The sequence below is a fragment of the Betta splendens genome, chromosome 2 (genome assembly GCF_900634795.4).
Source record: "Betta splendens chromosome 2, fBetSpl5.4, whole genome shotgun sequence".
NCBI classification, from domain to species: Eukaryota; Metazoa; Chordata; class Actinopteri; order Anabantiformes; family Osphronemidae; genus Betta; species Betta splendens.
The window spans coordinates 22,386,367-22,399,985 of record NC_040882.2 but is presented as its reverse complement, the minus strand read 5'-3'; the positions used below and the strand labels follow the sequence as shown (position 1 = coordinate 22,399,985).

The window sequence follows — 13,619 nt, the reverse complement described above, 5'->3', positions numbered from 1 at the left end:
CTGTTGTATGTTAAATACTTCTCTGGTTACTTGACAGCGCCTCTGCTATTTTAGTGCTGCTGAAGTGTCTAAAATAAGCCGACGTCACAAGAAAATGATCTTTTGTCTATTGCGCGGCATGGTCCAAATGTCACGTCCGTAGAAGTTACCGCAGTGTTATTATAGAGGGTAAATATATAATTATATAAGTGGTGCATAGTGACACACAATACATGGTGCTGCCACAACAGCAAATAGAGTGCCCTTTTAATTATGCAGGAGACATCCGAAAGCAACAGCACTCCTCACACTCCGAGAAGCAGCTCAGTGAATACAACGTATTAAAAGCTGTTAGAGACAGAGCAGGGGAGGGGACGGGAGACGGGAGACGGGTAAAAGGGGAGTGCAACGATTGGAGGGGAGAAGACGGTGCGGAGAGAGAGATGAGAGGCGAGATTAAAAAAGGAAACCGCTGCAAGAGGGAGAGGAAGAAAGGCGAGGCGGCGAGCGCCGCGGAGGGCGGAGGGAGTCGGTGCCGCGAGGGCCGGAGGAGAGGCTGGAAGGGACGAGAGGCGGCGGCGGGTTGAGGAAAGAAGAGCGTGAACGTGTAGCGGAGGTGAGGGAGGGAGAGGAGAGAGCAACAAGGAGGAACAACAGCGCTTCAGATTTCTAAAGGAGAAGCTGCTGACACCGAGTAAAACAAAGATTAATAATTCATTAGGCTGCCATATAAAACACATAAAACAGTGGGCTGGTTGTTTCAGAAAATGCAAATCAGCTGACTTCATTATGTATTAACTTTGTTTTTCGGTGTTGCTGCTCCTAACCGTGCAAAAAAACTGCCAAAAATATAAAAAGCCCCGCTTGATAAAAGCACACATTCCCTGGGATTTGATGTGGAAACACGTCATGCCACCTACGCCTGTTTTTCCCCTACAAATGCACAAAAAAAAAAAAAAGATTAACTAAGTGTAAAAGAGCTGAGAAGCAAAAACAGAAGGGAGGCAAGCCGAGTTAGAGGAGAGGGAAGAGGGGAAGCAGGTAGGCGGCGGCGTGCATCCATTTGCTTATGAAATATAATGAAGAAGCAGAAGCTCAGAGTCAGAGGTGATACAAAAAACAGTCCTGTCTTCCGTACGTCAATAAACTGATGCAAAGTGTTGAAGAATCGTAAAGCGATCTCCTCCTCAGCTCGAATCAATAAGAGTCACTCAGAAATCGCACTAAGCCATTTTTTGCTGTGTTTAACCTACTTCCACCTCCCTGCTCTTTATCTCTCGCCCTTTCGCAAGAACAAAAGGCGGCCTCGTCGCAGACGGAGGGAGGGCAGGGCAGGCCGCGACACGGCTAACGGCGGCGCGGCCGGCGCGGCCGGCGCACCTGCCTCCCCGCTCCCCTCCGGCATCAAACAACGCAAAGCGAAGCCAGAGTAGCACCGGAACACACGGGGCGCAGAGAGAAACGCGGCGGGCGGACGCATCGGCCCGACATCCATCCGTTCCTGTGCTAATCTAAACCTTCCTCTTCCCTTTTCAATATTACATGTGAATGGCACTCCAAACCAAAACAGATCAATGCCTCCAACTTGACACACATTAGCACCATAAAGGCAACAAGACTACTGAGACTAGCCCTGTCAGAAAGCATTATGGTGGAGAGAACACTAAGAGGAAGAAGCAGAAGACAGTTAAGAGTGGTGGAGGGGGGAGAACATGGAGATGCGTCTTCTTACCTGTTTGTTGTACTTGTTGATGGTCTGGCTGCTGTATTCAGAGCAGTGGTCAGATCCAAGGGAAATGTTATCTCCGGTGCCAACAAAGGTATTGGCAGGGGGCAGGTCCTGAACGGCCTGGTGCTTTTTCCCCGCGGTCGGGGACTGCGGGTGAAGCTGTACAGTGGGTAGAGGCGAACTGGACTTGTAGTGGCGGGCCAGGTCTGGGCTTCCGGGCCCTCCGTTGACCGAGCGGTAGCGGCCCATGCCTGGGCTGTCCGACAGCTTCTCGTTGACGCCGTCGTAGCGCTGCCCGTTGGGCTTGGAGGCCTCCACGGTGACGATGCTGCTGTACAGCGGCTGTTTGGACTTCTGCTTCTTCTTATCTTTCTTGGGCTTCTTGGACTTGTCGTGCTGCTGCGGCGTGAAGAAGTCCTCGTGGTCCTTCTTGCCGGCCTCGTAGCCGTTCTTGTTCTTGGGCCGACAGTAGCGGGCCATGACAACCACGAGGATAATGAGGATGACGGTCATGATGCCGGAAACCACCCCGATCACGATGCTCAGCCGCTGCTTGCTGAGGTCATAGTTGGGGTCGCCTGCGATGTTGGTATTGAGGGACGTGCTCAGGCTCTTGGCCACCTGGGTCTCCACGACAGTGGAGTTGGAGACTGTCTCGTTCACGTACACGTGGACCAACGTGGTGGTGCTCTGCGACGGCTGCCCGCTGTCGTTCACCTGCACCACCAGCCGGTGGAGGCCGTAGTGCTTCTGCTCCAGTTTGCCCACCAGCGAAATGACCCCGGTGCCGCCGTCGATCTCGAACAGCTTGAAGGGGTTTCCCCCGATGATGCTGAAGGTGATGTCGGCGTTGATGCCGGTGTCGCTGTCAGTGGCCAGGACGGTTCGCACCACCGTTCTGACGTTGCTGGAGGGGGGGAGAAGGGTGTAGGAGCTGTTGATGGGGAACGTGACCGTGGGCGCGTTGTCGTTCTCGTCCATGACAAAGAGGGACACCGTAGCGGTGGCGGAGCGCGGGGGTTCGCCGCCATCCACGGCCTTGACGCGGAAGGTGTACGTGGTTTTCTGCTCCCGGTCGAAGGACAAGGTGGAGAAAATAGTCCCAGTGTCATTCTCAATGGAGAAGATGTCCTCCTCTTCTTCGATGAAAAGACTCATCTGTGCATTTTGGCCTTTATCTGCATCAATGACTGTAACCATGCCAACTGGGCTGTTTGGCTCAAGGTTTTCTTTGACATAGAAGGTGAACACGTCCTGCATGAACTTTGGTTCATTGTCGTTCTTATCGGCCACAAGGACGACCACTGTTGCGGAGCCCTGAAGGGTGTTTATGCCCTTATCTTTGGCTATCACTTTGAATTCGTAGCGCTCTGTATGCTCTCTATCCAGAATGGTGTTTACACGGATGTCTCCACTGTCTGCATCGATAGAGAAAATCCCATTTACTGATGAGTCAAGGGAATAGGCTATTTCAGCGTTCTTCCCGCTATCTGCGTCAATGGCTGCCACTGTTGTCACCCTCTCACCGGGGGCATTGTTTTCTGGAAACGACACCTCTACTATATTCTGGCTGAAGATGGGAGGGTTGTCGTTAGTGTCGCCCACTTTGACAATAAGAGAGTTATTACTTGCCAGACTGGGGCTTCCTGAGTCCACGGCCACTATGACCACGTTGTATTCCTGTGTGGCCTCGTAGTCCAGCGGCGCAGATGTGTGGAGGAAATACTTCTTTTTGTTCTGCTCGCCCTCCATTTCACTGGCCGGTTTCAGCTGAAAGGGCACATCCCCGACTACAGTGCAGGTCACGATACCGTTCTCCCCCTGGTCACGGTCTGACACCTGCACTAGAGCGATGGGCGTGTCCACCACCACGTCCTCCGCCACGTTCGCTATCCCGTCTTTCAAGAAGATGCGGCCGATTTTCCGTATCTCAATGGCGGGGACGTTGTCGTTCTCGTCCTTGATGTTCAACACCACAGTGGCCTTGTCCATTTTCGGTGGCTGGCCCCGGTCGCGGGCCATCACCGTGAACCTCAGCTGGGTCACCTCCTCGCGGTCAATCCGGTGCAACACGCTCAGCCACCCCGTGCTCTCGTCCAGCCTCAGCAGCCTCCTCACCGACTCGGTGGCGGCCCCGAACACGTACTCGATCTGGCCGTTGACCCCCACGTCGGCGTCGGCCGCTTTGAGCTGCAGTATGGGGGCGCCGGGGGAGCTGTTTTCCGGCAGGTCGGCTTCGTACACGCTCTTCTCGAAGCGGGGGCTGTTGTCATTCACGTCGGTGATCATCACCCTCAGTATGGCCTGGGAGGAGCGCGGAGGGTCTCCTCCATCCCGAACGCGCAGCGTGAGCTCATAGGAGTCTCTCTGTTCCCTATCAAGGGCCCCTTTAATGATGAGCTGAGGCTGCTTCTCTCCGTCAGTGGTGTCAGCAACTTGCAGTTCAAAGACGCTGCTCCTGCTCGCGCCTTCCTCAAATCTCCTCTTGCCTGAGTACGAATCCCCAGAGGAGCCCAGACGTCTTGAGTTCTCCCCATTGTCCTGGATAAGCTCATATCTCTCTATTCCATTTCTGCCAAAATCTCGGTCTGTGGCTGTGGGCAGCAGATAAAGGGTTCCAATGGGTCTGTTCTCCTCCACAGAAAGTGTCAGGACAGGAGAAGGGAACGAGGGAGTGTTGTCGTTGATATCTAATATAATGACTTTTCCCTCAAAGAGGTCGACCCAGCTCTGGGCCGGTCCGATGACTGACACTTCAAAATCTATAAAACACTCGTTTTCATCAAATATCATTTGGCACTGCTGCAGTTTCTCACGGTCTATCCGCCTTTCGTTGGTGGTGAGCTCACCTGTGATGTTGTCTATTTTGAAAAAATCGGAGCCGGATTCCAGCGTGAACGTCACCTCGCCGGACCCCGCGACGATGCCCAGGTCGCCGGCTACGTTGCCGACTCGGATGTCGGCGGGTCCCTCCTCAGCCAAGCGGTACCGGAGCACTTGCTTGGCTGCGGGCTGATGCACGAGCTGCAGGATGAGCACGCAATAGTACAAATAGTCCACTGCACCAGTAGTCCTCATGGTTCTCCCCTGAAAAAAATGTCCAGTTATGTTTGAAAACGTGCCAAGGAATGATTTAATCACTGACAGAAAGTCCGAATGTGGAGAGGAGGCGTCGATTCGTTAAGAGCACAGCCCTCGGTTTTGTAACGCGCGACACTTCATCCTCCGGACGACTTCCTACATCGCTCCTGCTGCAGTGAAAAAGCGGCAAGTGCACACGCGTCCCTCTCCTCCCCGCGTCTCCTCCTGCGGCTCTGGGTGTGAGTTGCGTTCCCCCCTTGTTCTACTACAGCACACCGCGGCGATAATAAAGGCACAGCGGGGAGACTCCGTGCGCTCCGGGCGGCGTCGCTCACCGACTATGTGGATTCCGTGCGCGTCGGAGCCAAAATGTTACAGTCCGAGCGGCGCATCGCCAAAAAGGGGGGGGGAAACGTCCACGAGCGTCGTTCACTCGCAGCTTGCGGTTGGAAGCTCTCGGGCTGCAGGATCCCGCTGCCCGACGATACGTCCACGTATGTCAGAGGATCATTTACGTGCCCGCGCAGTTTCCAAACTCATCATGCAGCGGGATCTTGACAGCGCGTCAAGTCCGGGCACGAGGGTGTGAATATGAAGCGAATTACCTGTCCGGCCGCCCGTTCTGCTCTCTTCCTCCAAGTCACTTGCGACCAGCAGACAGTAGCCTGTAGTTGTGTTTTTTTTTTTCCTCCTCTCCTCTTAAGAGTCAACTCCACAACGCAGAACCCGATGAAAAGCGAGGGTTCTGTTAGACAGAAAAAACATGCGGAAACATTGCAAAATGTAAATCCGACGCAGGTTTGAGGAGGCGTTCGCTGGTTTCTTCGGTGTGTCCGGCAAATTCAGCCTGTTCCCTCACCTGCAGACGCGCCGCATGTGTTGGCAGCCCCTATCTGCAGCACTGAGAGGGATTCACAAATGATATTGCAGTTCGTCTCTCTCTCTCTCTCTCTCTCTCTCTCTCTCCCTCTCTCTCACACACACACACACACACACACACTCCTTCTCTCCACCCCCTGCTCCGGTGGCTTCTCCCCCAGCAGCGCACGTAAACAGGGTCGGACTCTGGTCTTGATCGATGGATTTAGAGTATAACCCACAATATTAGACGAGAATGGACAGAAGCCTGGGGGGGGGGGGGGGGGGGGGGGGGGCGTTAGCGTGGATGTGTTCACCGGTAATTCCTCCGGTCGTGGCTCATGTGTGTGCGAATCAATGATCATTGGTACGATACCTCGGGTATCGTTAAAATGGTAGTTTACAGTATGAGGCACCGGCTTGTAAAGGCATTAGTCGTTATTGCGGGCTGTGCGGTGCGTTGCGCCGCGGACGTCGGCTTTGCCGCAGGTAGATTCCCCGCGTGACACGCGAATGCGCCTCGGAACTTTTACACACTTTTTCCGCCGACATAAGTTGCGCTGGTTTTGGTGGTGGCGGTGTGATGACAGCGGCTTTCGGGCGTCCGCCCCTGCAGCTCGCAGGCTGGAGCGCACGGGACGGCTCCGGCCGCGTGCGTGCGCAATGCTGTGGTTTCCCCGCGGGTACTAATGTGAACGCGTGTGGTCGCCGGCGGCGGAGCTCCTCGGCGCAGCGGGCTCGGTTCCTCCTGGACTGTGAGCAGCGCCGTCCACTCATCATCCGGCGACGTGAACCCGCGGCTTCGAATTTATGCGTCTGAAGGGGATCGCGCGCGGCTCCCGCATCCGCGCTCTGCGCCGCTGGCGGAGCTCCGGCTGGATTTCTGCGGCCACTGCCGTGTAAGATTAGTGTGCGCGGTGTGTGTCCGACCACAGCTGCCTGCGATGCGCACGCGGCTGAACAAACACGCGACGCCGGCGGCGTGTTCCGTCCAGCGTCGCGATCATTCTCAATATAAAGCAGGCGAGCGAGCCCGTCTCGGTGCGTAAATTCATTTACTACAACACGTAGGTGAATTTCCAGCACGGTGTGAAGTGACGAAATTATAGGTGCTGTCCTTAAATGCAGGTGCGCGAGGATTCCCTATTTTTTAAACTTGCAAATCCCAACTTGATGACAGTTGCGTCTAGTCTTTATAGGGAGCGGGTCCGAGGCAGTATGTGCCTATGAAATGATACAGTGAAGGAGTGAGCGCGAGGACAGTGAGAGGGAGGGTGGGAGGGAGGGAAACGAGGAGAAAAGGCAAAGAGACGACCAGTCTCAGCAGCTGCATCTTTCTCAGACGGCTGTCTGAATTCCAGCAGTGCCCGTATCCTTGCTTACTAGCGCCCTCTATCGTCACATTAAAATCAAACCTCCACAAGGAGTGCGGCAGATATCAGGCAAATCCAACGACGTCGCACATGTGGTCGTGTTGTCATAATCCTTAATACAAAATGAACGATGGGCTTCCGAGTGCAGGCAAGGTGGTGAATATTCTTATCAGCTTCACTAATCAAAGGAGCAGTATGTTTTGCAAAATGTAAAAAGAATTGTTTTTCATTTAAATAAAATACACACATCTTGGTTTTGTTTTGACGCTGATTTTGTGTGTGTATAAATAGGAAATTAAGCACAGTCAACTTTTTTGGCAAATGTCATTAAAAAAGAACCTTGAAGGCACGTTACATCATCACCAACCGAATGTTCTTTAATCTGTGGATGATGTTTAAACAAGTAGTATGAGGCCACTGGATCAACTGTGACTCACATAAAATTAATGATAACAAAAAAAAAGTCTATGTCCTCGAGCCTTTGGAAAAACCATACACAAAGTGGAACAGAGCATGTAGGCGATTATGAGACAGTGTTTACTATCAGAACCAGCAAGATCAAGGCTGAAAATCATCACAGAAAATCATTATCATAGTTGCATTGTGTATCGATCGGGCTCTCGAGTGGATGAGTGGTCTAAGATGATGCCAGGGAACGCGCTCGACGCCGTCACAAAGACCTCATCAGCGAAAAAAGGGAGTTGTTTTGGAAAACGAGACGTTCAAAGAGGAGTGATTCACACTCCCACGCAATGACTGATACAACCAAATTAAAACAAGTCCCGATAAGAGATGATGCATCGCTCGCTTTTTTTTTTTTCTTTTTCCAAAAGAGTCAATTTGAATCTGAGCGTTCTGCATATGCAATGCAAACATTAGGTAATGACTGAGGGGGGAAGCGGCTGCAGAGCGAGGATTCTTCAAATATTCTAATTCTTTAGTTGCTTATTCCTTCTTATTCCCCCGTAGACAATCGAGAGGCGTTAATGAAATGTGGGAGGAGAAAATGAAAAAGCGAGATGATTGCACAGTCTGCCGAGCGAACGGCTGCCGTATCATGAACATAATAAGAGCAGAAGTGCCCGCCGCTCCTTACTCACATGTTAGTTAGCGCTCATTGTTTGTGCAGCACGCGGCCGTGGATTTAAATCATTCGTCGCATGAATGAAGACGGTTGAACTCGTATTCACAGGCTGGACTCACTTCACGCCCCCGAACGCCACGATCCGTGTTAATCAGCTAAGAATTCCCTCCGCTCCACATCCACTAGTGGGAACCCTGTGATTCATGGAGGTGATGACAAAGTAGCTGTTTTACTACCAGGGCTGTATTTCAAGCCGAAGCAGGCGGCCGCTGCCTCTCTGCTACTTATTTATTCGCACATACAGGGGGCACACACGCGATTTTGTGGAGAGGCCTCCTGGTGCGAAGCAACTCGTGTGTTCTCGCACGCTGTCGGTTCCTCGTGGTCTCTGCTACGAAACCCGCTGAAGGTATTTTCCTCCTCATGAAACGCTCCGACGGCCGACGCTTATTTTAACTCCCGGCCCACGGTTTCCTCCCTTCTCTTCCTCTTTCCTCCCGTTTTGCAGCCGTGGTTTAACATATGGCGACGCGTTCGCATGTGTGTTGTCCTTGTGCGTACACGCACAACGCAAACAGAGTATTAGCGCCGCAGCCAAAAGCACCACAGGACAGCGCTAATGAGATTTATAAAAATGTGGACGTTTTTCCGTGCGGATCAGTCGCGTGTAACTGGATTGACAAAGAAGCCGCTAAGTGATTAGCTTTAGTGTCATTAGGGGAGGAAAACGCAGGCTTTATTTCAACTTGATTAAATTGTTTAAACCCCCTTAAACGTGTGAGCTCGTCTGCCGCGACTGTCCTGTTTGCAAATAGGAACGTGTGAAAGTTAATTGCGAGGAATGTGAGAAACCGCGAGCGGCGCAGTGGAACGAGGTTCACAATCCACAGGAAGCTGCGACTCAGAAGAAGAAAGAAAGTTTTCATACCCTACTTATTTTTAGTTCATTGCGAGACGCTCCACAGTTATTGAAGCAAGACTCATGGAGGACTTTTGCCTTTTGACTTCATTAATTATACGCCTCCCGATGCATCCGTGCGTGTGCGATGCGCGCGTGTCGTCCCTCCGCCGGCCGCCGCGTGGATCCGTCCACAGAGAAGAACAGCCGCTCATCGGCAGCGTGCAGAGAGCCGGCCGAGGGCGGGCGGGCAGCCGGCCAGGCCACTCTTAGGCGACTCTTTGTAGTTGTGCCCGAGAGGTAATATGTCACGGCATCCTCCACTTTGAAGAGCGGAGAGCAACATCAAGAGGGAGTGACTCAACAGCGTCCGGCCCCGTTGCTGCTGGAGCCCAGCGAGCCGTTTTCTCTCCAACTCCCCCCCGGCTACGCGCTATTTCCAGCCTCCCGACGCCTTGTTCTGCCTCCTCCCCTCCGGGCGCCGCGAGAGCTGTTGAGGAGATCACAATGCACAATGGAACGGGCTCGGAAACTTTCAGGATGGAGCCGGCGGTCACGGGGGTCGGGCTGAAGGTGCGTGAGCTTTGGATGCGAAGGGGACTGGGCGTGACCCGCGTTTGTTGGTGGCAAACAGAAGAGAGCGGGCCTCAGGGGTCCCGTCCCCCGTTAATGGGACGGGGCGACTTGCACAGGATCTGAAGGGGGTCGGAGGCGACTGAGATTATGGCATAATTCACAAAGCACAAGAAATGGCTGAAGAGTGGATGCAGTGCACTGCTACAAGTCGTATCAGTCCCATCAGGACAAGGGGCACATACATTGTAGGCATGACCCGCCCCCCCCTCCTCTGCCCAGACAGTCAGTCACCCTGTCACAACTTAATCACTGCCACCACTGACATTTCCAACTTCTAAAGGAGCTGCCTGAAAGCAGCCATTCAGAGGCCGTTTGTCGGCGTTCAACGTCCGAGGCCGCTCGTATTGTTGACTCCCGGAGGAAATCAGACACTTAAAGGCGCCGTACAGTAACTGCCCTAATTCCCCCCAGCCCAGCTCGCCCCCCCCCCGAAGAGGAAAAACCGCTTCTCCAGCGCCGCCGCCGTGTTCCGGCTCACGTGCCGCTGCCTCTGTCTGGTCGGCGGGTGTGTTTATCTGTTTACGAACAGCAGCCCGGGCGTCGGCGTGCACTGTCCCACTGTTTCGGCGCGAAACGAGAAGACGCCTGCTCGGCGATTCGGAGCTGGCTGTCAGAAACAGGATGGAAGAGGGAGACAAAATGAAAAAAAGGAAAAGAAAAAGCCCAGGCAGCCCCAAGATGTATCTATTCTGGCTTCCTGCTCCCCTCAAGCTGCCGGTAGGAGACTTCAAAATGGCTCCGCTCCCCGCCACAGCTCTGCCCTGTCAAAACGTCTTTGAATGGAAAATACTAGCCTGAAAAGTTTCCTCTCTTTCTCTCCCCCCCCCCCCCCCCCCCCCCCCCCCCCCATTGTTTCTCCCTCGCTCCCTCGTTCTCTCTTCCTCCGCTTCCCCCCCCCCCCTTCCGTCCATCCTTCATCGCACACAGAAAGGGCATCTCATCCTCTCCAGTGAAGCTCTCATTGAATCCTGCCTTTGCTGGGAGAAAAACACCCCCCCCACCCACCACCACCACCACACACCCCTCACTGGAGCCCTGCCAGGGCTCTCTGTCTCGGTGAGGTATCTGCCAGTCACTCAGAAGTCCATTCTTCACTAAAACATGATGTCTATCTCCTGGGTCCTGTCTGTAGAACAGTGCAGGTCCTGGTACCTTTGTCAAAAGCGATTATGATCTGTGCGGCTGACACGATTGTAAACACAGCGGAGTGTAACGCAATCAGCCCGCGTCAATTAACAGGGGACGTGGGAACGCTTCAGAGCTGCAGGCGGCGGCCAAAAACACTTGGACGCGGGATGAAAGAGCGTTTCCCTCAACTGAACGAAGCTGTGTGATGACGATGAAGACCAGACCTTTACCGGAGCACCAGGAAGGGCTCCATGTTTAACTGCCCTGCTATTAAAAATATCATTTCATGTGCAGCACATCCATCACTTAAGGAGCCAATGATCATTAATTTCACGGTGTAGATGTTTGAGAAATCTATCTGGCCCAATTTGGCCCCCAAGGCGCCGGACATTAATGACTAATCTAATACTTCTCCTATGACAATGTCTAAAGAGCCATTGTACCTGGGATTTTCCCATTATTTCAGGTGGCTTCATCACCTGTGGCCAGGAGGAAGCACCTAATGGCCATTTTTATTTGATAATTGGTCATCTTGACATTTCAAACTGGCTCCATAATTTGCTCGTCTGGATCGTGAGCGGCTCGTTAATTAGCGCGCGCCTGTGCTTGGCTCATCGTTCCCGCGAAGCATTCCGTGTCACGGTCGAACGACACGCTTGGCATTCTTCGGACACTCTCATTAGAAATGGCAGCGTCGCCCAACCCGTCCGGCGCCGGAGCTTTAGGAAATCAGACAGGCCACAACCCCGGGGACCCGCAGCGGGGAGAATATTCATGTCCAAAGACCCCGGGAATTATTTCTTTAAGTATGTGCATCTTTACTAGCTGCCGCCGTGAGATAGAGTGGTGGGGACAGAGGGTGATATGTGCCCTGACAGCGTGGAGAAAAAAGGGAGATCCATGTTCACGGAGTTAACTCCAGGGGAGAGGAAGTAAATGTCCTTGTGAAAGTCTTCAGATGAGTGATGCCTCAGACTAAGCCTTCCATCTCTCCCCAATGCGCATCTCAGTAATAATTCATTCCGCAGCCTCACAAACGGAAAATATTGATTTCCAACAAATAACACCCCAAATCAGCGCCGCACACCCGCCTACACTGGCAAAGTTAAAAAAAAAAAAAGAAAGAAAAGGAGAGACAGACATATGTTGGTCAGCGCGTGTTGCGGCTAATTAGGGGATATGTTCTATGCACAAACAAAAAAAACCCTGCTGAGGTCTGAAGTGTTATTGTTGTTTGCATGTTTCACTGAGGCCACAGCTGTCAGCAGCCAAGTGGCAGGATGCGGTTTCCAATCTGGATCCTGGAGAGCTGGAATATTTATTTGGCTCCGACGTTGGGGGATTCAGCCTCTCGTCTCCAAATGTGGATTTGAGCGGTATTTCATGTCCTAATATCAGTAATTGTGGACTTACCTTGTACCCGTGCTTCCTGGTTAGCGTCAGGCTGCAGCCAAAGCTAAATGGCACTAAAATCCCTGCGCTGGCCTCTGTTTAGCTCCACTGGTAGTAATCCTTTACGTGGCACTATCAGTGACAGTGATTCGCCAGGATTAACGCGATCACCGGGATCGATCAATTGATTATTCTAGATTAATGTCTCAGTTCAAAGCAGCTGCGGAAATTCCACATTTCCATGGAGTGAGAGATTAGCAAATGTGATTTTAATAGCCAGCCTTTCGCGTGGAGCACCTGTTTATCCACTGTGCTGTGAACAGCGCGTGGTCAGCGCCTGAAAAGGCTGAGGCTGCGTATGAGCCGGGACATTTTAGGGATAAAAGCCTTTGGTTTTGCCGATGCGATTGGAATTAAAAGTATAATGCTTTAAATCCTCTGCGTGATCTCTTTTGTTTCCAAGCAAACAGTGATGACAGACGGATTAAAGAGCATTGTTAATTCCCTCAGACTCGTCTGCCTCTAATGCAACCAGGACTAATTTTATAGCAAGCGTTTAGTATTAATACATTCATAAGAGAAAGTATTTAGCGAATCGCAGTCTGCACTCTTCTGCTCCGGCTGACAGATGTTTTGCAAAACATCATCCCGCGTGTGGTTATGAAAACCTGCACGCGAGCAGCGCCGTTCGAGTCGGCGATCTGGATTTTGATCAATTAATTAGGCGCGTCAAAACATTTTAGAGCGAATGGTAATTATTAGGTAACCGCGTGTAGACTTGTAGCTGGAAAGTGTTTCATGATGGCAGCCACTGGGAATGAAAACTATGAGATTTAACAAAAAACACAGGTTTGCTTTGCGTGTGAAGTTCTGCTGAGGCCTTTCTGTGGACGGCAGCTACAGAGAAGAGAGGCTTCGTGGGAGCTGGTTGGTGCCACATGGTCAGAACCTCACATTAGCATCATCATATATGACGCCGCCATTGTTTTGGTGGCTGAGTTAAAGGCTCGTGCGAGGTCTTCGTTGAGTGTTTCTACTTCCTGGTGTCTTTGTGTGTGTGCGTGATCTTTCTATTTCTTTGGGCCAGGCCGTGTCCAGCGTGATACGGGCTCAAATCACTCAACTTGTCCCTGGGAGCTGGGTCGCCCCCCCTCCGGCACTCCCACTCTCTTATCTGTCCCCTCTGTCCTGGCCTTTGATACACCCCTCTAGCCTCGACAAGTTCCCCAGGAGTGCAATCTGTTGTCCATTGGTATTGATCAGGCACACAAGGTTTTGATTAGCACACTTGGCTGGATAACCGGCGGGTTCGCTGCATGATTGTCCTCCGCCGTCTGACTGTCTGGCTTCTCTATTGGCCAGGGAGCACTTCACTTCACTGGAGTCGGTGATTGGATGCACCCAAGGCCCCCGCGAGCACCTCCACCATGAAGTCCCTGGTGGTAACGCCATGCAGGGGTC

At 52.5% G+C, this 13,619-nt stretch overlaps 1 protein-coding gene across 1 annotated transcript in view; it reads right to left on the bottom strand.

The window, feature by feature from the left end:
- Positions 1–5,750, bottom strand: part of pcdh7b (protocadherin 7b) — an 89,888-nt gene extending 84,138 nt beyond the window's left edge. Inside the window, 1 exon segment of the mRNA XM_029139415.2 lies at positions 1,712–5,750. Within this exon segment, the coding sequence (XP_028995248.1) occupies positions 1,712–4,786 (3,075 nt within the window). The 5' untranslated portion in view covers positions 4,787–5,750.
- Positions 5,751–13,619: the final 7,869 nt, after the last annotated feature.